Genomic DNA, 26812 nt, shown 5'->3' with positions numbered 1-26812 from the left:
TGTAATAGCAGTGAACTAGAAACGTACTAGATGTTTATCAGTTGGAAAATTAATAAATGAATTGTGATACCTGAAGGTAATAGGATGGTATTTTGCCATAAGAAACAATATCTTGATAGGTGATGTAAAATACTGGTCTAGGCCCAGAGGCTTCCATACTGCTTTCCAGTTTTCTCAACAGTTTTTTTTTTTAACCAAATAATGAATTCTTGTGCCAAAATTTTAAGTCTTTATACTTGTCAAGTACCAGAATATTATGTTTCTTTGCCACTATAAATTTTATGTCTACTCTATTCCATTGATCTAGCTTTAAGGTCAAAATATATACATGACCTAGTTATAAAGAGAGTTTTTAGGAGAACATGGAATATGTAACTTATCAGACTTATGGATAGGCAGTTTATGAATAAATGAGATAAGAGTATTGGAAGATATAAAAGAAGATTAGAAAAAAAGAAAAAGAAACTATACATTCTCAAATATAGTAGCTCTCTTTGTACTAGAGAACTGCAAAGAACTGCAAATTGCAGGGATACCCATCAGCTGGGAAATGACTGAACAAATTGTAATATATGATTGTGATAGAATACTACTATGCTATAAGAAATGATGAACTTAGTGATTTTAGAAAAATATGTAAAGACTTGCACAAAATAATGAGGAACAAAATGAGTAGAAGTAAGAGAACACTGTATAAACAGTAACAGCAATTTTTTTTAACAATAGCTTTGAGTGAATAAGTTATTTTGAATATTAAAAATACTCAAATTAGTTACAAAGGACATATGAAGAAAGTTGCTGTCGGTATACAGAGAAAGAACTGATAAACAAAAGTTTATAAAATAATTTTACATGTGTACCAATTTGTGTCTAATGGTAGCCATTTCTTTGGAGGGAATGAGAAAAAATTTACATGACAATTTTGTTGTATATTTAAAAGGAATAGCAAGTTATGCATATTAGATTTGTAGTTTCATGGGCAGTCATTGTTTATTGTATTATGTTATGCAAGTGCTTGTTTTATTTCATAAACTAAAAATAAACTAAATTAAAAAAAAAAACCAGTGTATATGATGAATAGAGAAATCTGTATTATATGTTCTAATGCAAAATGAAGTGAGAACTACAGCAATGTACACAATGACTGCAATCATAAAAATTCAACATTTATTAAGTGCCTTTTATGTTCTAAACACTATTATAGACTCTGGGAATACAAATAAGGAAAGAAAGAAAATGGTAGGATGTTGAAAAGACATTTTGTAGTCAATTAAGTAAGAAAAGGCAGTTTAGTATAATAGGATAAAGGATTAAATTTGTAGTCACAGAGCATAAATTTTAGAGAGATGGCATTAGTAGCTAAGGGGATCAGGAAAGGCTGTTCAGCTAAAGTTGGTACTTAAGCTTCATCTTGAAGAGAAGGATTTCTTGAGGTGGAAATGAGAAGGTAGTACATTACAGGCATGGTATAGATAGCCAAAGCAAAAATAGGGAGACAGGAGGTGGAGTATCCTGTGTGAAGAACAGAAATAAGGCCAGTTTGATTAGATCACAGAGTATGGGAGAAGGAGAAATAATGCCCAATGAGGTTGGAAAGAAAACAGAAAAAGAAACTGAACAATATAATTACAGTGATCAAGCTTGGTCCCAAAAAGAAGTGAGCAAGTTTATCTCCTTCTTCTTTGCAGAGGTGGGAGACTATGAATGTGGAATATTGAATACAATATTAGAGTCTATTGATGTGTTCATTACCTCCACTGGAGCTATTTTTTTCTTTCATTCTTTTTATATGTTTCTATTTATTTTGTTTTTTGTTAAGAAGGATCATCCACTGACACATTGTTAGAATTGTAAATGCATCCAACCATTCTGGAGAGCAATTTGGAACTATGCTCAGAAAGTTATCAAACTGTGCATACCCTTTGATCCATCAGTGTTTCTACTGGACTTATCTCCCAAAAAAGGAAAAGGGATCTGTATGTGCAAGAATGTTTGTGACAGCCCTCTTTGTAGTGGCCAGAAACTGGAAACTGAGTGGATGCCCATCAATTGGAGAGTGGCTGAATAAGTTGTAGTATATGAATGTTATGGAATATTATTGTTCTGTAAGAAATGACCAGCAGGATGATTTCAAAAAGGCCTGGAGAGACTTATATGAATTGATGCTAAGTGAAATGAGCAGAACAAGGAGATCATTATACACTTCAACAACAATAGTATAAGATGATCAATTCTGATGGATGTGGGTCTCTTCAACAAAAAGATGAACCAAATCAGTTTCAATTGTTCAATAATGAAGAACCAGCTACACCCAGTGAAAGAACTATGAGAAATGAATGTGGACCACAACATAGCATTTCCACTCCTGTTTTTGTCCGCTTGCATTTTTGTTTTCCTTCTCAGGTTATTTTTACCTTATTTCTAAATCTGATTTTTCTTGTGCAGCAAGATAACTATATAAATATGTATACATATATTGTATTTAACATATACTTTAACATATTTAACATATTGGTCTACCTGCCATCTAGGGGAGGGGAGTGGGGAGAGAGGAAAAGTTGGAACAGAAGTTTTTGCAAGGGTCAGTGTTGAAAAATTACCCATGCATATGTCTTGTAAATAAAAGGCCATAACAAGAATAAATAAATAAATAAAAAGGAGGGTTATCATTGGCGGGATATTTGTAAATTAAGATAAATCCAATTTTAAAAAAATCTTCAAAGTAATATTTTTGTGCATATTAGAGTATAATTCTTTCATTTAAAAGATATCTCTTTTATTTTAGGTACCTCGGAAGCTGATCAAAAGTTCAACAGAGAAGGGAAAGATGAAATTACAAAGAGTAAGACATTTTCACTGAAATAGAAAATTAGCCTGCTGTGCTTTTGCATTAAATAGTAAGCAAAGCTCTTCCTTGCATTCCCATTGGCCCAGTTTTTACTTGCTTATTTTCTGGTTTTCTAATTTGTTTGTGCTTCTCAAATCCTATATCTGTATAAATAACTGGGCTTTTGTGACTTGTGAGTTGTCATTTTTGCTTTGCTAAATCCTGCATTTTTGCCAAGTTTTTCTTCTCAAACACATATACAAAGCTTTATATTCCTCCTAATAGTGACAGCTCCTTTTTACCCCCTCAGAGCATGTCATTTTACTGTTGTGCCTACTAGTTAGTAAAAATAAATTTGGTAAATAACTTACATAAAAATATTTTTTACTGATTATTATAGCAAAACTTCATTTTAAAGAGCCCTAATTCATTTATCCTACAGGTTCTGTTGCCTGATTACGTGGGGGTAGATTGTCCTACATTCTCACTTGCATGGAGGGTTGTAGCTAAGGCAGATGTTATCCATGATTTCTGCTACCATTGTTATGTTGGGATTCTGTAACATTTGCTATAGGTGAAAAGTGTCCTTGTGTTGTCAATTTCATGTGTTTTCTATGCCTATCTGAACTGATTTTGATTTTTGTGTATCAGGCTTCAGTTAGATCCATTTGGATTTTGAAATTTAGCACACTTGAAAAAATTAAACATAAGACTGCTGTTCTGTACACTGTCTGTAATCTACAATCTCCTGAATAGAAGATGTTTTAAACCTAGGAGAGATCTTAGAAATAATCTGGTCCAATCCTTTGTTTTGCTGCTAATAAAACTGAGGCTTAAAGAAATTATGACTTGCCTTATGGTCACACAAGTAACAGCAGAGCCAATTGAACTTTCTAACTCTAGTCTTTTTTTTTTTTTTTTTTTTAAACCTCCAGCACACTTTTTTGTTTCCTTAGATAACTACAAAGGCTTTTTCTCACTAATCTGCTGCTAAATCTAGATTGTTAATATTTGGTATGGGCTAGTTCAATGAGAATTAGGCACAGGCTCAAAATAATTTTCAATCTCTTTCAATCAGAATGCCTGATAGCCCACTAGATCATGTCTTATGCCAGTTATGTAAAAGAGACCTCATGTGCTAAAAGGGTTCCTAATTTTAATTACATAAGACAGAAAAACATTTCAATACTCTTAGGACACCCAGGTAGTAACTGTTACAGGCTGGATGTTTAATGCAGAAATTAGATATGGCATGACTTTTTAGATTATCCACACATATCATAACCAAGGAAAATAGTCTTGAGTTCCATTGTTTGGAATTTCTGTCAGGGAAGGGAGGCTTTGAATAGAAGCTGTGCTGTGTAGGAGATAATGTAGGTACTTTTTTCAGAAGTAGAGTATTCTTTGGGGTTAATTGGGGTTAAGTGACTTGCCCAGGGTCACACAGCTAGGAAGTGTTAAGTGTCTGAAACCAGATTTGAACTCGGGTTCTCATGACTTCAGGGCTGGTGCTCTCTCCACTGTGCCACCTAGTTGCCCCTATTCAGAGTATTAGCTTGGTTTTAGTTAAGCAATTTCTTCATCTTTAGGGGTTCTTAATCTGGGATCCATGAATTTGTTTTTGATAACTATTCATTATAATTATTTTCCCTTGTAATCATAAGTCTTTATTTTATGCATTTAAAAACATAAGAAGGGCATCTTATAGGCTTCACCAATTTATAGAATGTCAAATTGGGGGGAATCTATAACACAGTATTAAGAGCTCCCCTGGGATATTTCTAGCTGTTGATTGTTAACATAATTAAAAACAATTTAACATAATTAAAAACAATGTGGTTTAAGAAAAAACATTAGATTTAGAGATAGAAGACCAGGGCTTAAATTCCAACCATGTAACTATATAATTTTGGGCAAATCTGTCTTTAACTTCTCTGGACTTTAGTTTTCTTATTTGTAAAATGGATGAAATGATCTCTTCTAAGACAATATCTGTCTCTTTAATTTGATCCTGTTAGCATATGGACCACTCAATTTTAGTTTCCAATTAAATGTGTTTCTGATAACCAAAGTTAAGTAGTTAGGAGAAAAAATTGTTTCTCCAGTTTTTTAAATGAAAAAACTAAATTGCAAAATTATTTATTCACAATGGCATGACTTGTAATCAGTAAAGCAAATCTTAGTTTTCTGAGTCCTGATCTAGTACACTTTCCATTAATATAGAAATAAAGTAAACATGTTACCTATTTATCATAGAACTTACTGTACTCTCAAAAACTTGGTAGTTTTCTCTCTTACTTTTTTCCTTAAGTTAACATTTTTCACAATCCAAGAAAAGGTTTTTCACATTGTGGTATTAGTCATCAGTTTCTTTTTATACATTTTAAAACTTATTTCTGATGTTTTAAAGCATTAAAAAAAAAATCCCACCAGGGACTTATCTTCACTGTTCTCTCAAGAAAGTACAGTAAATATTGCTCTCCAGACTGTGGAAAGGTACCCAGCAGCAGAGACAAGGTTTTCATAAACCTTACTAATGTATTAATAATTCTTAACTCTCTGCCCTTTAATACTCTTGACACAATAATTCAGATCGTTATGTTCATTTTATAGATGAAAAAGTTGAGGCACATAAAAGGGAAGTTATTTGTCTATGAAGATACTTTTAGTTCTTTAACCCCAAATCTAAGGACATGGGGTACTTCTTGGTACTTCCTTAATAGGATGCCCTGAGACAAGAAAAGGGTTGATGACCTAATTTTTTAAAGTACCTTCCATTTTACTAATGTGTACTACTTGAAAATTGGAGTGAGAAACAGAACCATAATCAATATTATTTTAAATCTGTTTTCAAAATAGAAAATTGGTGGTCAGTAGTATGGAAATCTGTGAGGCTCCATATTGTCAGGATATCAGTGGGAAGAGGAATCTTTTTCTTCAGACACTTGTTAACTTTAACTTACTTCTATTAAAACATGTTATTCCTTTGGCTTTTCACTTCAGATCTTTTTGTCTGATGTCTGAAGCTCATCTGTCAAATTGTCATTTGGCTGCAGGATAAGGAACGTTTGGATAAACAGCTAAAGTTACAGGCAGAAAAGGAAGAAAAGGAGAAGCTGAAAGAGGAGGCTAAGCGAGCCAAGGAGGAAGCCAAGAAGAAGAAAGAGGAAGAGAAAGAACTGAAGGAGAAGGAAAGGCGAGAGAAGAAGGAAAAAGATGAAAAAGAGAAGGCAGAAAAGCTGAGACTCAAAGAAGAAAAACGGAAGGAGAGACAGGAAGCACTGGAGTATGTAGTAGTCTTTCCTCTGATATTAGACTGACAGGAGCCAATTTCCATATTCTTTGTATTTAAATTCTATGATGTCTACTATTTGAGTATATCCATTACTTTAGGATTAGGAAGGCAGAACTAGATTAGTTTTGCTTACAGGTTTTCCTCTTCTTTCCTTTGAGTTATAAATTGACTTTCCTTTTGTGAAAGGGCTGAAAAGAAAGTGGCTTAGGACTCTGCTCCCCTCTATCAAGCTAAGGCTGATGTCTTTGGCTTCCTGGGAAATGTCTTTGACTACTTTGCTTGTAAAGTACTCTGTACCAGGATTACAGTGTTGCCTAAACAAATTGTGTGTCTTTAAAAAAAAAAAAAAAAAAAAGTCACCTTTTTCTCATAGGGCTAAACTTGAAGAAAAAAGAAAGAAGGAAGAGGAGAAACGGTTAAAAGAGGAGGAAAAGGTAAGTGTTGTTATTACTTATCTACTTATACAGCCCTAACTTCTCTATTGATATCTGCTCTTATAACTCCAGCTGCTTATTGGATTCCTTGAATAGGATATAAGCATCATAAGCCCAACATGTGTAAAACAACTTATCTTTTCCCTGAAATACTCCTCTTTAACTAATTTCCCTGAAATAATCCTCTTTTAAAGTCTCTATTACAATCTTCCCTTTCATAATCTAGCTATCACCTTTGGTTCCTCTCTTCATCTCATACTTCACACCTCAACTGTTGCTAAGGGGTCTCCCTGCCACAAGTTTTTCCTCTCTGCAGTCCTTCCTCCCAAGCAGGATCTTTTTAAAGATCTTACTGTGTCGCACTTCTTGCTTGTGAACCATGCACCCTTCTTTTTTCCTTCCCCCCAAACTTTATTGGTTCTCTGTCACCTCCACCACCAAATATAAAATTCCCTGCATTTAAAGCTCTTCATAACCTCTGTCTACCACCTCCTCTTGACTCTGTAAGTACGTCTTTCTTACTCCCAGTGACAATGGCCTCCTTGCTTTTTTCTCACACACAGCACTCTGTTTCTTAACTTCAGACATTTTCTTTGGTTGTTCCCATATCTGACATTATTTTCTCTCCTCATCTCAAACTCTTGGATTCCTAAGTTTCCTTTAAATTCCTGCTGAAATCCCACTTCTCCAAGAAGTCTTTCCCAGTCTCCCGTTAGACCAACCTCTTTGAAAGCAGGGATTGTTTTTGCTTTTTGTTGTAACCTCAGTGCTTGGCATATAGTAGGTTCTTAACAAATATTTGCTGAATAACATATTTTTTAGTCAATAGATGCAAACAGCATAACTATCTTGTTTCTTGTTAGGTCTGTGGTCCCTGTATTCAAAGATTGAGAACTACTTCTGTAAGCAACAGAGAATCACTGAAGTTTTTTGAGCAGGGGAATATAATATGGTCAGGCCTTTTCATTAGGAAAATTATTTTAGCCCCTGTGTGAATGATAGAATGGATACGAAGAGACATACCAACTTACCTTATTTCATCTGTTATTAACTACAGCGCATTAAAGCAGAGAAGGCAGAAATCACCAGGTTCTTTCAGAAACCAAAGACGCCACAAGCCCCCAAGGTGAGAAACTTGTTCCTTAGGCTTCAACTTTATTTTGTTTCATTAACTTTTATTGTTTTTGTTTTTGGTATGAATGATATTTTCTGAACAACCAGGTTTTATTTCATCATTATGTGATCTCTGAGTATAGATATTTTATTTTTCCAAGTTTAGAAGATCTTATTCATTTGTCTGCTCAAACAGGCAAAAAATGACATGCTTGTCACTTAACAAATATTTAGAATCTTAATTGATTACTAAATTCACAGAATTATAATAGATGCCTTTAAAGACAGAAAAATAATTTCTGCATTTAGGGGCATATTACTGGGGAGACAAAACTAACGTGACAGAAAAATAAACAATATGAAACAATATCTTTAAACTTTCAGGTGTTTAAATGTTATTGAAATTCCCAGCAGAAGAGCATCATCCATGCTTTTATTTAAATTACTACTAAAAATTGCAATCAGATTGATGCTGAAAGAATAGTTCTGAAGAAATGTACACATTAATAATTTATATGAAGAGTTCGTTCAGGAGCCACTTTGTTAGGCTTTAGCATTCCAAATATCTTCAGCTAAAATCTTTTTTTAAAAAGGTGTTTTAAAAAAAAAAAAAAGATATTTGATATGGTATGATGTCTTGTATCAGTTATTTCAATTTTAGATTCATTCTTAATTTCAGACTCTTGCTGGTTCTTGTGGGAAGTTTGCTCCCTTTGAAATTAAAGAGAACATGGTCCTTGCCCCTCTCTTTCGAGTGGTTTTTGACCAAGAGCTCTCTGATCAGTTTGACCAACTTTTTAAGGACCAAAATTCTGAATTAAACTTTCTGAAAGATCTCAAGTGCCGTAAACCTCACAGATCTGGACCTACTTTGCCTTATGTCCGAAGTCTTAACACTATTAACAGGTTAGTATCTAGAGAGTTATTTATTTTCTTTTATTATTTATGAATTCAGTGTAATATGGTATTGAACTGGAAGTCAAGAACCTAAGGTTCTGATCAAAGCTCTGCTGCTGATAGGTAAGTACTGTATTGGACTGGGCCTTCTCTTCTTGGGTTCAGTATCTGTCTCTGTAAATATGTGAGTCAGCCCAGAGACAATGTAATGTAATAGAATTTGCAGGGGGCTTAGTTTTACTGCTTTGACCCTCATTAAGAGGGTGTTGATGTAGGTGGTCTAGAGAAGCCAGGGCATCATAGTAGGGAGGTACTGTATTTCAAATCAGGAAACCCTAGGCTTCAAATCCCACCTTAGACACAATTCCTCACCTATAAAATGAGTACAATAATAGCATCTCCTTCACAGTGTTGTAACAAGAAATTTAATCTTTCTGAACCTTAGTTTCCTCATCTGAACCTCAGGGTTTGAACTTAATGATTCAGCTCTTCTAGTTCTGATATTTTGTGATTTTATAAAAATACTCTCTATGATTCTCAACAATGTGATGATTCAAAGCAATTCTCATAGACTTGGAATGAAAAATGCCATCTATGTCCAGAGAGAGAACTATGGAGACAATGTAGATTGAAGAATAGTATTTTCACTTTTTTGTTTGTTTCGCATGTGTTGTTTTTTTTCTTTTGATTTGATTTTTCTTGCACAACATGACAAATATGGAAATACGTTTAAAAGAATTATACATATTTAGCCTATATCAGATTGTATGCTATTTTGGGGAGGGGGGAAAATAAGGGAGGGAGGGAAAAAAATTGGAACATTTAGATTTGGGTTTGGAAGATCTAAAGTCTTAGAAAAGTAAATGATGAAAACTATCTTTATATGGATTTTGAAAAATAAAATGCTATTGAAAAATTTTAAAAAGTTTCCTAGTCTGTCGTAGCAAACAGCTTATTTCACAATCTCTTAGAGAAAAAATAGTTTGTTTATCAATTTGCTTGCATTTAACTCAACTTACTGAAAAATCCAGGTCATTCCTCTGCAGTAACTCCCTCTTTCCCCTTTTTGTTTTCCCTATACTACATACGTATCTCTGTGTCATTTAGGGTGTTGTGTCATATAGAAGGTTTGTCTGTAATTGTAGGTGTTTGACTTTATAATTGGGGCAAATCTTTTTAGAATTATTATAGTTTAATTAATAATTATAGTTTAATAGAAAGTAGGTTCTTGCCTCTTAAGTGATGGTCAAGGCCTTTCTACAGCACCAGTTTTATATATGATGAATTTCTCAATTCAGTCTTTCACTCAGCAGTGATGTAGTAATAGTGGAAAGTGGCAAAGTCAGCGATGTTCCTGAAAGGAAGAAATTTGGTAGGATGAAGCTCTTGCAGTTCTCTGAGAACCATCGGCCTGCATACTGGGGTACCTGGAACAAGAAAACCTCAGCCATCCGTCCACGTAACCCCTGGTCCAAAGACAGTGTAAGCAAGATGTTGTATTTTCTTTTTTTTATTCTTATCTGTCTCTACAACAAAACAAATGTTTATCACCTAGTATTCACAGAGTGCTATTCTCATGCTGAATAATTTTTAAAATTTAGATATGATTCCTTATAGCTTTAAATCTATTACCTATGATCCCTATTTTTAGATTGTTTAAAGTCTAATATGAAGATAAGATACCAACATGAATAAGTATAATACATAATATTACATAGAAAGTGTTTTAATTACTAAACAAAGTGCTAGTTATCTAAGATTATTAGGGAGAATCTGAATTAGTTTATTAACATTGATTCATTTTTCTTTTAGAAGCTGTTGGACTATGAAATAGATAGTGATGAGGAATGGGAAGAAGAGGAGCCAGGAGAGTCCCTATCTCATAGTGAAGGGGTAAGAACAGCTCTGAAAAGTTAGAAAAGTTGGCTTTCAAGAAACAGGTTCAAAATCAATCTAAACTGCTGTGATGAGATAGATTCCTGTCTGTCTGTCCTGTGTGTATAAAACAGCAAATAATGTTTCTTCCTGTAGTTTTGGCAAAGGTCTAATAAATAGAAAAAAAAAAAATGAACTTAATTATTTTTTCCTCTGTAGGATGATGAAGATGAGGGGGGTGAGGATGAAGATGATGATGATGGCTTTTTTGTACCTCATGGGTATCTATCTGAAGATGAAGGAGTAACTGAAGTAAGTTTGTAATAATAATTAGTGATAATCATGGGATTTGAAATTTTAAAAATTGTTTTTTCTGTAGTTAAAAAATATTTTCTCTTCTACTTCCCCCATTGAAAGAGAAATAAAAATAAACTCTCTAGCAAATATTAATATTTAAGATTGGGCTCTCTGCACTTCTGGGGAATTATGTGGGCTGAGTTTCTGTCCTTTATGATCTTCTACTGCTTTTCACAATTCAGGTTGGGGAGCTGTAAGCTTTCAATGCTCCAGAGTAATGTGATCTAGAGTAGTCCTTCAGGTCTGAACTCTGCAAGTTTCTGACCCAGGTTTGGATCTGTCAGCTTGTCCTTGATTAGAAGTTTCAAGAGACTACTGCTGGACCCAGCCATTATTAACTTGGAAGGAGGCTTTGCAGGTTCAGAGTGGCTGATGCCAAACATGTTCCTTACTCTGCCCACAGGTAGGATCCCCTACCATGATTATTTCTCACTTATATCCCATTCCTACCCAGGGGTAGGTATAGGTCCACTTCTCAGTCTGTTCTGGATCTGTGAATTGGAATTAGTTAATGAGAGTTGTCAGGTGTCACTCATTACTGCACCTTGTGCTAGTTTAGTGATCCTTTGGCATGTCTTCCTGCTTGGGAATTTCTTACGTAGTACCCATTCTCAGCTTTCTTTCAGTTCTAGGGCACAGAAGTACTCTATGTATGTCACATTTCAAGTCAGACCCAGTCTTCTGCATTCATAGATCTCTGTCTCTTTCCCTAAGCCAGTCTGGGCTGGAAAAACTTTTCACCATGATTGTGGTTGGGAGGGGAAGAATTTCTTATTCATAATTCAGTCTGGCATATTTTTAAAATCTTTGTGGTGTGGCGAGAGAACTAGGATGTATTTCTTCCTGCTACTCTATCATCTTGACACTGCCTCTCTTTAATTTTGAAAGAAGTAAATTTCCCAGAAGACCCAACAAAGGCCTAAAATTAAGAATAAATATAAAATAATATAACCACAAATAATATAACAAGCAATCCTTTTAATTAAAAGAGCTGTAGTTAAGGCTGGAATATTTTGATTATATCCCTTTCTTTTGGTTTGCAGGAAGGCGCAGATCCAGAGAATCACAAGGTTCGTCAAAAGCTAAAAGCCAAGGAATGGGATGAGTTGTTAGCCAAGGGGAAGAGGTTCCGTGTGCTCCAACCAGTGAAGATTGGTTGCATCTGGGAAAGCGACAAGAACAATAATGCCAATTCAGAGCTAAAGGTGTTGCAGCAATTTACAGCTTGTATTCTGGACACAGTTGTTCCAGAGGAGGAACATACACCGAAGGTCAACAAAAGAGAGAAGAGGGACCGACAGAGTAAGCTCTGACTTTAGGATGGGAATGGCGTGAAAAACCAAAGGGCAAGATCTTCTCCTTTCCCAGAATCCTATAATAGGAATGTTAGGATTGTTAAGTGCAATTCAGTTCAAAACATTTATTCAGTGCCTACTTTTTGTTATCCATTCTGCCATGTGCTGGCATACAAATCTCTGCCTTCAGGGAGCTTATATTCTATTGGGAAAATACAGCATAGACACAAATGTTATGTCAAAAAACAAAAGTAATTTGAGTGGAGAATGAATATTAACTAAAATCATGAAATTATAGCAAGCTTCACAGAGAGGATAGCACTTGAGCCTTAAGGAAGAGGAAAACTTGAGGTGGAGTTGAGAGAATATGTCAAGCATATATACACTTTGCAGATGTATGGAGCCATATTGTATTGATGAGGAAACTGAGGCCCAGAAACCGAAAGTGACTTATCCAAAATCATATTGGTAGTGAGAGTAGACTTCAACCTAAGTGCTCTGACACCAAATTTAGTTTTCTTTTTACATTGATATGTAACTCATTGGAAGGGGCTGCAGAAATAACCAAGGGCTGGTGAAAGGTGAAAGGTGACAGGCACTCAGCAAACAATCATGTATTGAACCAAACATTGTCAAGTGATGAACACTGGGAATGAAAATGAAATTGTCAGGGCTCTCAAGGAGCTTAAAATTCTATGGGAGAGACATGTCAATTCAACAAGCATTTATTTAGAGCTTGCTATGGCCAAGCACCGTGCTGAGACCTGAGGATAGAAAGAAAAGCAAAAACACAATCTCTGCCTTTAAGGAACTCATTGTCTTAATAAGAAGATAATACATTGTAAATGAGAGATAATTCCAAAGGGAAGACTCTGGCAGTGGAGGGTCCAAGAAGTCAAACTTGTGTATAATCATATATGCTACTAAATGTCAGAAAAAGGATTTAAACCCCAGACACCTAGGACCCAATGTCTAGCCCCTTTCTACTATACCAAAGCACAAAGGGTATCTATTCTTCAGCATTCCCTACAATTTCATATATAGGGTCTCTGGTTTATCTTGGACATTTGTATAAGAGATGTTTGAATTTTATAAATTTATGATTTCACTCTTAAATTTTTTAGCAATGAAGTTCTTTGGTTTTTGTATCTAGGTCTTTGACCTACACAATAACAAGTAATTATAATTTACATTTATAAAATCTTGAACTATTTACAAAGTATTTGCCTCATAGTAACACTGTAAAGGTAAATAAGGCAAATGATATCCTCATTTTTTGAAGAAAGTGAGACCTAGAGAGATTAAGTTGTTCTTGAATGCACAACTAATCCATGATTCGGATCCAAGTCTCCAGATTCTAAGCATGGTATTCTTTTTACTATGCACAAGATCTCAAGCTAAAATGTAATTATCCATTACAGTCTTACAAACAGGGCCCCCCAGTTAATGCACATTATATGTTTTACTGACATTCATTATAAATTACGGGATTTTTTTCTCCTTACAGTCTTGGAAAAGTTACTCCCATTATTGCATGGGAATGTGAATGGAAGTAAAGTGATCATTCAAGAATTCCAGGAGTACTGCCGTCAAGGATTGTTTAGTAAGGGCACTGGCAGTCCTGATAGTGACACAGCTAGCCCTACAAGCCCAAGTACTTCACGACCACAGACTCCAACTACTAATGAGGATGCTGCTATACCTTCCAAAGCTAGACTAAAGCGGATTATTTCTGAGAACTCAGTGTATGAAAAGAGACCAGATTTCAGGATGTGTTGGTATGTTCATTTGGAAGTGCTCAAGAGCTTTGACCAAGAGCACTTACCTGTGCCTTGCCAGTGGAACTACATCACTCAGGTTCCATCTACTACTAAAGAGGACAATGGCAGTGGGCTAAATCTGGGGCCCACACAGACTACCCCAGTCTCACAAAAGAGAAAAAACACAGGCAGTATGTCCATCACTCATTTCATGAAGAAACCTAGGCTTGACGAACAGGTAAGTTTCCTTGGAAACATCCTGATAATCTTTTCCCCCAAAAGAAGGAGAGAGCAACAACTAGAAATATATACGTCCTATGTGGGTTCTGAATAAATTTTGCGTATTGACATTGGAAGCAGGATTTGAAAAGGCAAGTAAGGCTAGCCTCTTGATGTTTTATGAAGGGAAAATAAAAAGGGAAAAAGATCCATAGCTTGAATTTTCAGAAATTAATCCATATAAGGACATTATTGTCACATTATTAATTGGAAGGTTAAAGATTCTAGATATCTGTGAAAGCTCTGTTTTTTTGTGTGTTTTTGGACTCATTTTCTGATTGTCCATTCTTAGGTGTTCTTATTTCACTGAAAACTAATTGAACTGAATATTAATAAATTAATAAACATGAATTAAGTTTTTCAGAATTGAAGTGCTTCAATACTGAATTGACCTTAGAGATCATCTAATTCAACCCATATCTGAATGGGTATCTATTCTTCAGCATTCCCTACAAATGGTAATACCCTAGTGATGGAGAACTCATTATTCCCTTACAGAACAGTTCATTGTACTTATGAGCAGATGTAGTTTATAGGAGTTTTTTCATATAGTTAACTTGAATTCTTCCTTACTTATAATTGTCCAAGAAAACAATCTTTATCTTCCCTACCCAAATTTTCTTAAAGCTAAACCAAACACTTTTCTCAACATAATACTTAGGTCTAAATGATTTTAGGCTGTTTTTAGAAATTAACTCTGCCCTCAAAACTGGAGAGTTAACATCATTAAGAAGACTCAAAACATGTCTTGCAACTACAAAGGCAATTCTAGAAGAGGAGTTCTAAAATGTTTTGGACAATGGCAATATTTTTAGACTAGGTAGCATAAGAGGTGTGAATTCAGTTTGTACTTAAAATTTCTTTGTTAAATCAGTCTAAAAATGATTGTATGTATGTGTGTGTGTCGTACACGTGTACAACACATAAATATAAACAAAAACAGTTTACATATAAATAATTTTATATATACATGTGTTTTTCTGTGGGGGGAAGGGAGCAGAGGAAAGATTCATAAATATAATAAGATGATTTTGGTTTTTATTTGTCTTTTTTCTCTGATTTTGTCAATTTTAATATTCCTTTGTAGAACTGATCAAAGTATGGTAATCGGAAAAGGACATCCTGTAATTCAAAAACAAAAACTATGTAGTAAAGATGGGAAGTAGAAAAACATAATCAGTTTGTCTAAAAACTGAATTATCAACAACATGGCTTTGTAATAAACCTATGATCCTGTATCCTCTATCCAGTTAAGCACTGAATTCTTAGTAGTTATAAAGGCTAGAGCTGATGAAAAAGCCATAACCACTGTCAAAACTTGGTTAAGATTAAAAAAATAAAAATAAAGGTAGAACACAATTATTGTGCTTTGGACAATTAAATTAGTATCTTGTGACCACTATTTATAATACTATTTCCTTGAAGAAGGCAGTTATAATTCTAATTCAGTGATATGGTATAGAATGGAAAGAACCATGAGTGTCTCAAGATAATAATGGGTAAATGAGGTCAAAGGAGGGTAGAGAGAGCTGGGTCTTTAAAGGTCATCCAATCCATCCTTCTTATTTTATAGATGAAGAAACAAATCTGTCCATAGTCATACAGCTAATATGTAGATAAAGCTAAGATTCAAACCCTAGTTTTTTGATGAGAAACCTACTGCTTATTCTGCCACACTTTACTAAAATTGTAATTTTTATAAATAACATAATATTTTCCTGTCATGTTTAGCAATTCCTTTTCTCTAGCTACTGTCTCCATTGGCAAGGAAATGTGCTCACCCAGCATTTAAATAAAATGATTACCATATCAGTTTTGCTATTTGTTATAAAATAAATCTCATTGGATGCTTTAGGTTGAAACTCTGGAAATGGATGGATTCCAAGCAGACACTGAAGAAGAGGAGGAAGATGACACTGATTGCATGATTATAGATATCCCAGTCATCAGAGGTGAGAAGAATTAGAACTTTAAGCTATTGTTTGTGTTTGTCTTTTGTTGTTGTTGTTGTAAATACTATTTTATTTTTTCCAATTATATGTAAAGATAGTTTTCCTTTTTGGGGGGCGAAGGGGGGGTGATGCGGTTGGGGTTAGGTGATTTGCCCAGGGTCACACAGCTAGGAAGTGTTAAGTGTCTGAGGTCAAATTTGAACTGAGGTCCTCCTGACTTCAGGTTTGGTGCTCTATCTACCTAGCTACTCTAGTTTTCCTTTTTTAAATAAAATTTTGATTTCCAAATTTTTTCTCCCTTCCATTTCCCCTCTTCAAGATAGCAAGCATTTTGATATTGATTATGCATGTGTAATCATTAAAACATTTTTCCACATTAGTCAAAGCCACACACAAAAAACAAAACAAAAAAAGTGAAAATTATATACTTTGATCTGCATTCAGTTCTTTCTCTGGATGTGAATAACATTTTCTGTCATGTGTCTTTTAGAATTATCTTGGATCGTATTGCTGAGAAGAGTTAAGTTAGTCATAGTTGATCATTGTGCAGTGTTGCCATATTGTTTATAATGTTCTGATTCTGCTCATTTCACTCAGCACCAGTTCACATAAGTCTTTCCAGGTTTTTCTGAAATTATCCTTATCATTTCTTATAGCATAATAAAATTCAATTGCTTTCATATATCACAAATTGTTCAGACATTCCCCAATTGATGGGCATTCCCTCAATTTCCAGTTCTTTTACCAACACAGAAAAAGCTGCTATATTTTTGTACAAGTAGGTCCTTTTACCTTTTTTATGATCTATTTGGAATACAGACCTGGTAGTGCTATTATTAGATCAAAAGCCATGCATGGTTTGATTATCCTTGGGGCATAGTTCCTAATTGCTTTCATATACCATAATTTATTCGTCCATTCTCCAATTATTAGGCATCCACTCAGTTTCAGTTTCTTGCCACTATGAAAAGGGCTGCCACAAACATTTTTGCATGTGGGGCCCTTTCCCTCTGTTCCTAATTGCTTTCCAGAATGGTTGTATCAGTTCACAACTCCACCAGCAATGCTGGTATTTTCCCACATCTAACATTTATCATTTTCCTTTTTCTGTCTTATTAGCCAATCTAATAGGTATGGAGTAATGCTTCAGAGTTGCTTTAATTTGCATTTCTTTAAATGCATACTCTGTGTAACATTCTTCTAGGGACTTCATCAGGGATGACACAAATACATTAATCAGTCATTAATTGCTACTCTTTGGATCTGGTTATTCAACCACTTTCATGTGACTAGATAACTTTAATTTCTGCGTTTGTAGTTAGGAAGACCTGGGTTTAAATCCTACCTGTGAGATATCTTGACAGTGTGACAAGGTGAAATCAGCATCCAGTCAACTTTAACCCTACATGTTTTGCAGAACAGTTGCTGATCTGCATTGATTGTACTTTCTTATGGGTAATTCTGACCAAAAAAAGGGCCAGGAGTTAAAATTTAATGTCTTAAGTGTCTAAAAACTGATTCTGTCTCCTTTTCCATCACTGTCATTGTCACTACAGAGGTGGAAAGGGGCAGAATAGAAAGGAGGGCTCCTCTGGTTTTTTTTTTGTTTGTTGTTTTTTGTTTGTTTTATGGGTTATCTTGACAAGGGAATTCATCACCTAATGTCTACCTCTAGGTTGGACCTAGAGCAGCAGACCTGCTCCACTAGTAGTACCTATTCAAAGCTTCTCTAGTTTGGTACAAACAACTTGAGTTCATGATCTACATCAGAGCCTTTGAAAATTTTCATGTCAGATGAGATGTTAAGGAACGAGTGATAAGAGGAGTAATTATTTAGTTGTAGAACCTAACAATAATATTTAATACTGATAGCATTAGATGTTTAAAAGAACACTTAGAGGCTTTCTTTCCATATTCACTTATTTAGACTTGATTATTTTTTTTTTCATGTTAAACTCTAACATAATCAGTAGTCTCTGAAAAATAAATGGCTCCACATAATGCCTGCATAAAGGAAGGGAAAGGGAAAGAAATATTTACATAGCACCTGTTACGTGCCAAGCACTGTGCTAAGTACTTTACAAGTTTGATCTCATTTGAATTACACTCGTATGTGCAAAAGGCTTGCCTGGCTGTCCCGAGTTGTTTGTGGTATTGTGCTATATAGATTAGAGCTTGATCAATACTAAGCCAATAGTCAGGGCTCTGATCTGGCGTAACACATTTATCTAGTTTTACCATTTAATACCATACAAGCTTATTAAATAGATCTGTGGTATTGTTGTGAGGAGCTCAAACATTTCAACATTTCCATGTTGTGGTATGATTTTCAGTGTAGACATGACCCCAAAACCCCAGCAACTCAGCTGATTCTTTTAAAATTTTCTTCATGACCAGGAGGACAAAGTAGAAACTAATATGAGGCAGAAATAGGAGACAGAACAATACAGTTACCATTCTTAAAAAAGGAACCAATATTACAAGAGGTATAGACAGCCCCTTACCTGCGTATCAGTAATTATCAGATTTTAATAAGGAGATAATTAAAGCTAGAGTATACTAATATTTTTCAAAGGATTTATTCACTGTATTATAAGAATAGTGGGTTGTCTTTTTGGTGTTCATCCAGATAACAGAAGGGAAGAGAATGTTGGCAACTGCTTTGACATCTCAAAGTGACAGAAACACAGCTTAAAGAGATCTTATTTTTCTTTTCCAGAGGATAAATCCCCATGTGGACTTGATTCTAAGTTTGATGATGGTGCAATGGAAACAGAACCCAATGAGGACCCCCAGCCAGGCAGCCCATCTAACAGAACTTAAGACCATAAACTTACTAATCCCATAATGTATGTATGTAGAATTCTTTAGACTATTTTAAAATGTGTATCAGATACTTGAAAATCTTTCCATTTCTTTTGTAAAGAGAAGACAGCACTTTGTCCTGCTTCACAACCCCTTTGGAGGTTTGAAAGTTTATATAGAATGACTGATTAGTTCTTTGATAATTGTAAAAACAAAAACAAAAAAACCACACGCAAAACAAACTGCATATTCATCTGTCTTTAATAAAGCATTATTGAAATTTGATATTTTGTATGAGAAATAACTTGTTTTCTTCTCCAGGCACAGAAGGCAGCCTGTGTTACTGGATTGTACATGTTCTGAAAACCCTAGTAGCTTAAAGCCCTTTGTCAAGGATTTTTTATAATTTGTATAATGTGGGCTTTTGGATATAAAGGTGGAAATGTATAAATGTTTATTCTATTCTATGGTCTCTTTTTTTTATTTAATTTTTTAAAATTAGAAGCTAAATAGGCATTAACAAAAATATATGCTACTCCCTATTTTGTCTTTGATTTAGCACGTCAACTTAAAATTCTTTCCAATCAATTAATTAAAAATTCTTGAATATTTATTGTCGTCCCAGCTTTGTTCAAGATGTTCTGGGACCTCTGAAGAATAATTTGGCAACTTTGGGGAAAATTTATGTGTTGCACAGGTGTCAGGTATTCACTCATGAATCTCTCATTGTACTTTGGAATAGGCTGGGAGTCTGGCCAGGAAGGGATCTCAGGTGAGTTAGTAGCTGATTAGTAGGAAACTGGGACTCAACATCTGGTTCTTTTTTCTACCCAACACTGGTGAAGACATGATGCTAACATATAATCAAGAAATGTGCAGTGTTGTTGTAAAGGCATGATTAAGCTTTGTGAGAAGTGTGAGACAGAACTGGAAGCCACAGCTATGGGGTAGGCAATAAAAATAACCGTGGATTTAGCCAGGATACTGGGGGGTAGGTCCTGGCTAGTTGACCACCTCTGTGACCCTCTGAACATTATGGACTGGCTCTGTAATTGCACTTCCTTCTGTACCTTGTAGCCTTAGAACATTTGTCTCCATCACTGGGAGATTAAGCAGTGTGCCCAGGTTGATGCAGCTGGTAATATGGCATATACTTGAGCTCAGACCTTCCTGGCTCCAGGATCTGCTAGAATCCAGCTTCTTAAACTGGATTGTGAATCCTATATGGAATCTCCTGACTGAATGTGAGGGTTGTGGAATTATAGTTGATTTGTATGCCTATTTTATATACTTATATACCCAGGATTATGTAAAATTTCTTGGGCAAAAAGGAGTTGTGAGTGGAAAAAGTTTAAGAATCCCTGCATTAGACCACACTGTTTCTTATTTGTTATATGTCAGTCATAGTGGTAGGGAAAGCAATCTGCCCTGTTTTTAAAAGATGGGTGGAAATTACCAAGAGGATCCTTCCTCTTCTTAACCCTCCAGTTTCCTGAATAGAACTCACCCTTATCAGTTGTGTGATCCAAGACAAATCATTTCATCTCTCTGAAATTCAATTTTCTCATCTATAAAATGAGGCTAATAGTAATTTTATTGCTTACCTTAAGAATGATGGTAAGGAAAGTGCTTAGGAAACAACCAAGTCCTATGGAAATGGGCATTACTGTGATTCCTTTCTACTGAGCCAGAAAAGCTGGTGACTAGACTCTTTGAGGGGAAAGAATGTTCCCACTTGCCCTAGTGTTGCTTACAAAAGAAAATACATATGGAGACTGTTCATTGAAGCATTATCTTTGGGAAACTTCCCTCATCTAACATTCGGATAAATTCTCAGTTTGTCTGTGGCACTTATATTTAATAGTGAGAAGCTTGGAAAGAACATAACAGTTCACCCAAGAATTTAATCATCTCTGTTAGGATTCTCAGTGAGGCTACATATTTCAGTGGCATTGATACAATGAGTAGCAATAAAAATGCAACATTCGAATGGTAGATGGACCATGGGTTATCAGTGGGAGGAGTGTGTGATCTTATGTAAATCACTTTATTCTCTCACTTTCATCATCTGTGAAATGTAGATAGTCATATGTGAGGGGAGGGGATGAAAAAAAATATGCAAAGCATTTTACCAACAATAAATCAGCTTGGTGTTAGCTGAGGTTTTTGCTGTATTTCTGGAATGTTTGTTAAACTTCAAGCATTCATGAATAACTCCATGAAGTAAATAGGGCAAACAATAAGAGTATCTGCTTTTTATAGATGAGACAAGAGGCATTGAGAAACATGTACTTCCATACTTTGATTGATTTATGATCCCAGTAGTGTAGTGTAATTCCAACATATCAAAAACTATCCCAGTTCTCTTACTGCCTGGGTGAGCTTGAAAAGTCACTGACCCTCCCTGGTTCTTAGTTGACTCATCTGTAAATAAGGGGGTCAGACTAGTTGGCTTCTAAGAGCCCTTCCAGCTCTAAATCTAAATCCTGTATCTATTTGTGCTTTTTCATTTACTTGTCACTGTTTTCCTATAGATCTACATAGAGGTCCCTAATGTACAAAAGGATTTTTTTCCTGAATATCTGGATAGAAGTATGTGAATATTAATGGAGTATGCAAGTTGTCCATTTGTCATCCCTCTTTGTTTTCACTATGTGATTGACCCATTTCTTTTTCCACGCATACATCTGACATCCTTTATGCTATTTCTGTTTGGTGATGTAATGTAATCTGCTATGTACCTTTGACTCACCCTCAGGTTTACTTCTTCAGAGACTCTGGTACTCCATAACCAGCACCATCCAATATCACCAGAAGGGATGTTCTTTTTTTTTTTTTTTCTTTTTTTTTAATTTTTATTTATTTATTTTTTTATTATAGTAACTTTTTATTGACAGAATCCATGCCAGGGTAATTTTTTTTACAACATTATCCCCTGCATTCACTTCTGTTCCGATTTTTCCCTCCCACCCTCCACCCCCTCCCCTAGATGGCAAGCAGTCCTATATATGTTGAATATGTCCTAGTATATCCTAGATACAATGTATGTGTGCAGATCCAAACAGTTTTGGATTGCACAGGGAGAATTGGATTCAGAAGGTAAAAATAACCCGGGAAGAAAAACAAAAAATGCAAACAGTTTATATTCATTTCCCAGTGTTTTTTTCTTTGGGTGTAGCTGCTTCTGTCCATCATTGATCAATTGAAACTGAATTAGGTCTCTTTGTCAAAGAAATCCACTTCCATCAGATTACATCTTCATACAGTATCATTGTTGACGTATATAATGATCTCTTGGTTCTGCTCATTTCACTCAGCATCAGTTCATGTAAGTCTCTCCAAGCCTCTCTGTATTCATCCTGCTGGTCATTTCTTACAGAACAATAATATTCCATAACATTCATATACCACAATTTACCCAACCATTCTCCAATTGATGGGCATCCATTCATTTTCCAGTTTCTAGCCACTACAAACAGGGCTGCCACAAACATTCAGAAGGGATATTCTTAAGGAACCTTTTTTTCAGGTAAAAGCTTGGGATCTTGGAATCATTGAAAACACTGGTTTCCCATAAGTGTTCCAGCTTGATCTTCAGTTCAATTGGGAGTCCATTATAGTGGTCATTGTACAAGATAATCTTGGTACATCTCTATGGGGTTATTCAAGCACCTGCATATCTTGGTCTGGGCAATAGCATTCTTTATCCACATGTTTTTTTTTTTTACTTGGGGATAGTAAAGGGATACCTTTAGTGATATCACAGCTCTCAGATGAGAAGCCCTTTAATGTTTTGGGGCTAGGTACAATCTTCTCAGTGTAATTCACAAATAATAGCATCTGGAGCATCTCGTATAAGGGGAACCTTTTTCTATTCGGTTTTTTCCCCAGATATCTCCAAAACAATTGCAAACACCTTTGGTTACCTTGCTTAATATTAATAATGGATAGCCTTCACAGATCTTCCATTGTCTACATTTTAAGTCAATATTGTCACTATGAAGATGTGGTTTGTTATAGATTACTATTTGCAAAAGTCTACTAATGTTTGTTTCTCAAGTCTTCATATGGATATTATTCTTATAAATTCATTGATACATATGAAATATACTAGTTTATTGATATTTTCCTGGTTGCCTTTTTTGACAATGTAATTATTTTTTACAAGTCAATTTATCCTCCATTTTAGATACCTTGAGAAACATTTAATATTCTCAAAACCCTTTCTTCTCCAGCATGGATCTTCTGTGTACTGTGTTCTAGTTTTTGCTTTCTTCAATATCCATTTCTATACTTCCTTGTGCCATGTATCTGGGACTGTAACATTCGTTTCAAAATGTGGTACCCCCACTGTCAATGATGTAAAATACGTTATAGAAATTACAGACCTTTTCAGTTTTGGGGTGTGTGTGTGTGTGTGTGTCTGTCTGTCTATTGATCTCCTTTCCATTTTAGTCATGAATACCCTTAAGACAACTTTTATTTGGTTCTGTTGCCCGGCCTTCTGCAAACTTAAAATTGTTTTCCTCCACAGCTCCTTGCTTTTTTTTTAATGAGGAGATCATGCCTAATTAACATTTTACAAATGACATCATATTCTTTTTTTTTTTTTTTAATAGCCTTTTATTTACAGGATATATACATGGGTAACTTTACAGCATTAACAATTGCCAAACCTCTTGTTCCAATTTTTCACCTCTTACCCCACCCCCCACCCCCTCCCCTAAATGGCAGGATGACCAGTAGATGTTAAATATATTAAAATATAACTTAGATACACAATAAGTATACATGACCAAAACGTTATTTTGCTGTACAAAAAGAATCAGACTCTGAATTATTGTACAATTAGCTTGTGAAGGAAATCAAAAATGCAGGTGTGCATAAATATAGGGATTGGGAATTCAATGTAATGGTTTTTAGTCATCTCCCAGAGTTCTTTTTCTGGGTATAGCTAGTTCAGTTTATTACTGCTCCATTAGAAATGATTTGGTTGATCTCGTTGCTGAGGATGGCCTGATCCATCAGAACTGGTCATCATATAGTATTGTTGTTGAAGTATATAATGATCTCCTGGTCCTGCTCATTTCACTCAGCATCAGTTCGTGTAAGTCTCTCCAGGCCTTTCTGAAATCATCCTGTTGAAATGACATCATATTCTAAATTCATATGTGTTTGACTATCATATATCTGTGTGACAAAGATCAAATGTTTGTTTACAAAGCTTATTTTTTGGCTCTTAATTTCATTATTATGGAGACTGGTTTATGTTGGTTGAATTTCTTTAGGAAATGATGAAAACATGTTTTGATGTCTATTTTTTAAACCCATATCTTTTCAAAAGTTCACAGCTTGTTGAAATTGTGTGCAGCATCCTTTTATTTTTATTCTAGTTTGTTTTGATGTCTATTTTTTCCTCTAATCAGTAATCTGAGTATATCCAGACAGTTGATCTGACAAAGATTTTCTATATCAGTAATCAGCTATTTCCTGTCTGCTAAAATAATTAGTTTCATTTTTTGTGATGTTATTTGTTTGTCTGAATCTCTTCAAAGAAAGTATTCATTATAGAAAGATATGATGCTTTTTGTCTCTTGTTTCTGATTCCTGAATTGCATTTTTAATGAATTCTCCATGCTCTTTTTTTTTTCATTAAAGACACTAAGTGTTCAATATGAGATGATACATGATAAAACCAACTCTTTATTTGCCTTTCTAGAGAGAGCTTCTTAAGTCATCTTTCCATTTAGCTGAAATCCTCCTTTTGTCTTTTAGTTTACAATGAGAATGCCAAGATAAATAATTGTTTCTCTAGTAGTATATGCACTTGATAAGAATCTTACATTTACACTATAAGACAATATTTAATGTTTTAGAGAGTCTGAAAATTGAGTTTGCAGCATCTTCTGCCCCTTTTTTTAATGTCAGAGCCAGAAGTAATTTTAGAGCTCTTTTAGTCCAGGTATTAAAGTCCAAACCTCCTGACAACTGGTCCAGGATTCTGTCAAACTCTTGTTGCCTATTGACATAGACTGTTTACATGGAAGGCTAATAATCATTTTTAAAAATTTTGATAGAATGCTAAATTGGTACTTTAAAAAAAAATCCCTCCTTTGCTTCCAGGTGGCACTGACCTATTCCCATAACTTTATAAAATTATAGATATATTCAAAGTTATAACTATATATGTGACCTTACTATAGAATGTCAGAACTGGCAAGGATTTTAGAAGCTGAATGTTGGGTAAAATTTCATTCCTTTTAAGAGTATCGCTGTTAACCTGCTCATTCTTGCTGGAGTTCTGACAGAGTCTTTGGCCTTTCATTAAAAAAAGGAGGATCAGCATCTAGAGAGTCATTGGAACTCAGCATCTTCAGCCATGGCATCATCAAGAAAGCATATATCCAATCATCCATGTATCACGTGGGTCCAAAAAGAAGTTATCTTGAAATTCCAAGGATATGTTTTTAAGGTAATCAATATTACCTTAGATTTTTGTAAAGGGTCCTCCTAAGTAGTAGGACAATTTTTAAGGTAATCAATATTACCTTAGATTTTTGAAAAGGGTCCTCCTAAGTAGTAGGACAATGGGAATACCTTTTTATTTTGAAGCTGTACCTTTCTCAACTCTACAGCTTAAGTGGTTTGCACTGTGATTCAGATACCCAGAACAGCTGGATTGGCAAAGTATCCTTTGTCCCAAGTCTTTCTTCAGATCACCTTATCTGCTGTTAGGAACTAGAAAGTTGCTGGAAAGACAAGGTTTCTACACCAAACACCATTTTTTAATGGTAAAAAGTAGCCCAGGGTGAGCAGCCATGGATTCTCTCTTACCAAACTCATTACGTTATCTTTTTCTTCCTCCCAAACCTACCCCCCTTTTCTGAAATTCTCTCTCTCTGGGGGAAGCACCATCCTTACAATCTCAATTAAATTATCAGTCTTTTCATTGTCAAAGTCTGACAGCCTGTTCTTGATCTTTTGCCTTCTTGACTTCTGCAGCATCTGATACTATTGACCATCCTCTCCTTCACAGATGTTCACACTTTTCCTCTCTTTGAATTGCTGAAAATGATTTTGGCGCATGTCACTTATGAAAACTTTCACACCTGTACACTTAAAAATCTTGGAAATAGAATGTCAAGCTATTTTGAAATTTCTTACTGGTTTCAGTGAGTTTTTAAGCCATTTGTTAGGAAAATAAAAGTAGAACACCTAATTAGTGTGCTGGAATAACTTATTGATATTAGGAAGTACAGAAATTTGCTTGCTAGATTTCAACAAAAATCTGATAGTTCATGAATAGATTTTAAAATGAGCATAAATAAATACAGCCAACAATGCACTTAATCCATTTGGATTTAATAAATATGTTTGTAAAGTGTCTTTTTTCAGCAATGGCAAGCTTTTAAAAATTATTACACTCTGTTTGGAACTACACTTATGAATTGCTATATCAAAGTGTTAAACTTTTAAAATTAAAAAATAAAGCACATTCAATCAGTTATATTACTCTTTCCAGACTATCATTAATAGAGAAAAGGATTTTTTGGTACAATTTATTTTCAAAATACAATTTTATCTTCATCTCATCCTTTTAATTTTCAGTTTTTTTATCTTGTAAGTTAACAAAGTATAACAAATATTATTGGTATATATAAATGGTGCATGCACAAAACAATGTTACTGATAGGAATACATGATGAAAGTTTGGAGATAACTGGTCTCTACTATAGCTGAAATCTTAAAAAGAAGCAACTAGAGATGCTCCCTCACCACCCTTAACAATTATGTGGAAAATAAGGTAATACAAAAGATCACATTAACAACTAAAAAAATGACAGAAGAAATTGAGAGAACCAAAATTAAGAACTTAAAAAAACAGTGTTTGGGGTTCTTTTAGGATGGCACCAAACTGGCTCT

At 34.8% G+C, this 26812-nt stretch overlaps 1 protein-coding gene across 3 annotated transcripts in view; it reads left to right on the top strand.

Moving 5' to 3' along the window:
• The window catches only part of CHAF1A (chromatin assembly factor 1 subunit A), a 49458-nt gene extending 29965 nt beyond the window's left edge, over positions 1-19493 (top strand). The window contains exons 4-15 of one of the 3 annotated variants that reach the window (XM_031947826.1): positions 2786-2842; positions 5884-6113; positions 6496-6556; positions 7614-7682; positions 8349-8575; positions 9877-10048; positions 10379-10459; positions 10661-10753; positions 11842-12100; positions 13601-14091; positions 15988-16084; positions 18804-19493. In XM_031947826.1, coding sequence (XP_031803686.1) covers positions 2786-2842; positions 5884-6113; positions 6496-6556; positions 7614-7682; positions 8349-8575; positions 9877-10048; positions 10379-10459; positions 10661-10753; positions 11842-12100; positions 13601-14091; positions 15988-16084; positions 18804-18907 — 1941 coding nt within the window. In that variant the 3' untranslated portion in view covers positions 18908-19493. Of the gene's footprint in view, positions 1-2785; positions 2843-5883; positions 6114-6495; positions 6557-7613; positions 7683-8348; positions 8576-9864; positions 10049-10378; positions 10460-10660; positions 10754-11841; positions 12101-13600; positions 14092-15987; positions 16085-18803 lie in introns of all 3 variants that reach the window. The other 2 variants (XM_031947825.1, XM_031947827.1) reach the window with 2 other exon arrangements.
• The last annotated feature ends 7319 nt before the right edge of the window (positions 19494-26812 follow it).

This window comes from Sarcophilus harrisii, chromosome 1 (assembly GCF_902635505.1).
Source record: "Sarcophilus harrisii chromosome 1, mSarHar1.11, whole genome shotgun sequence".
In the NCBI taxonomy this organism is placed as follows: domain Eukaryota; kingdom Metazoa; phylum Chordata; class Mammalia; order Dasyuromorphia; family Dasyuridae; genus Sarcophilus; species Sarcophilus harrisii.
This window is presented reverse-complemented; position numbering and strand designations above follow the sequence as displayed.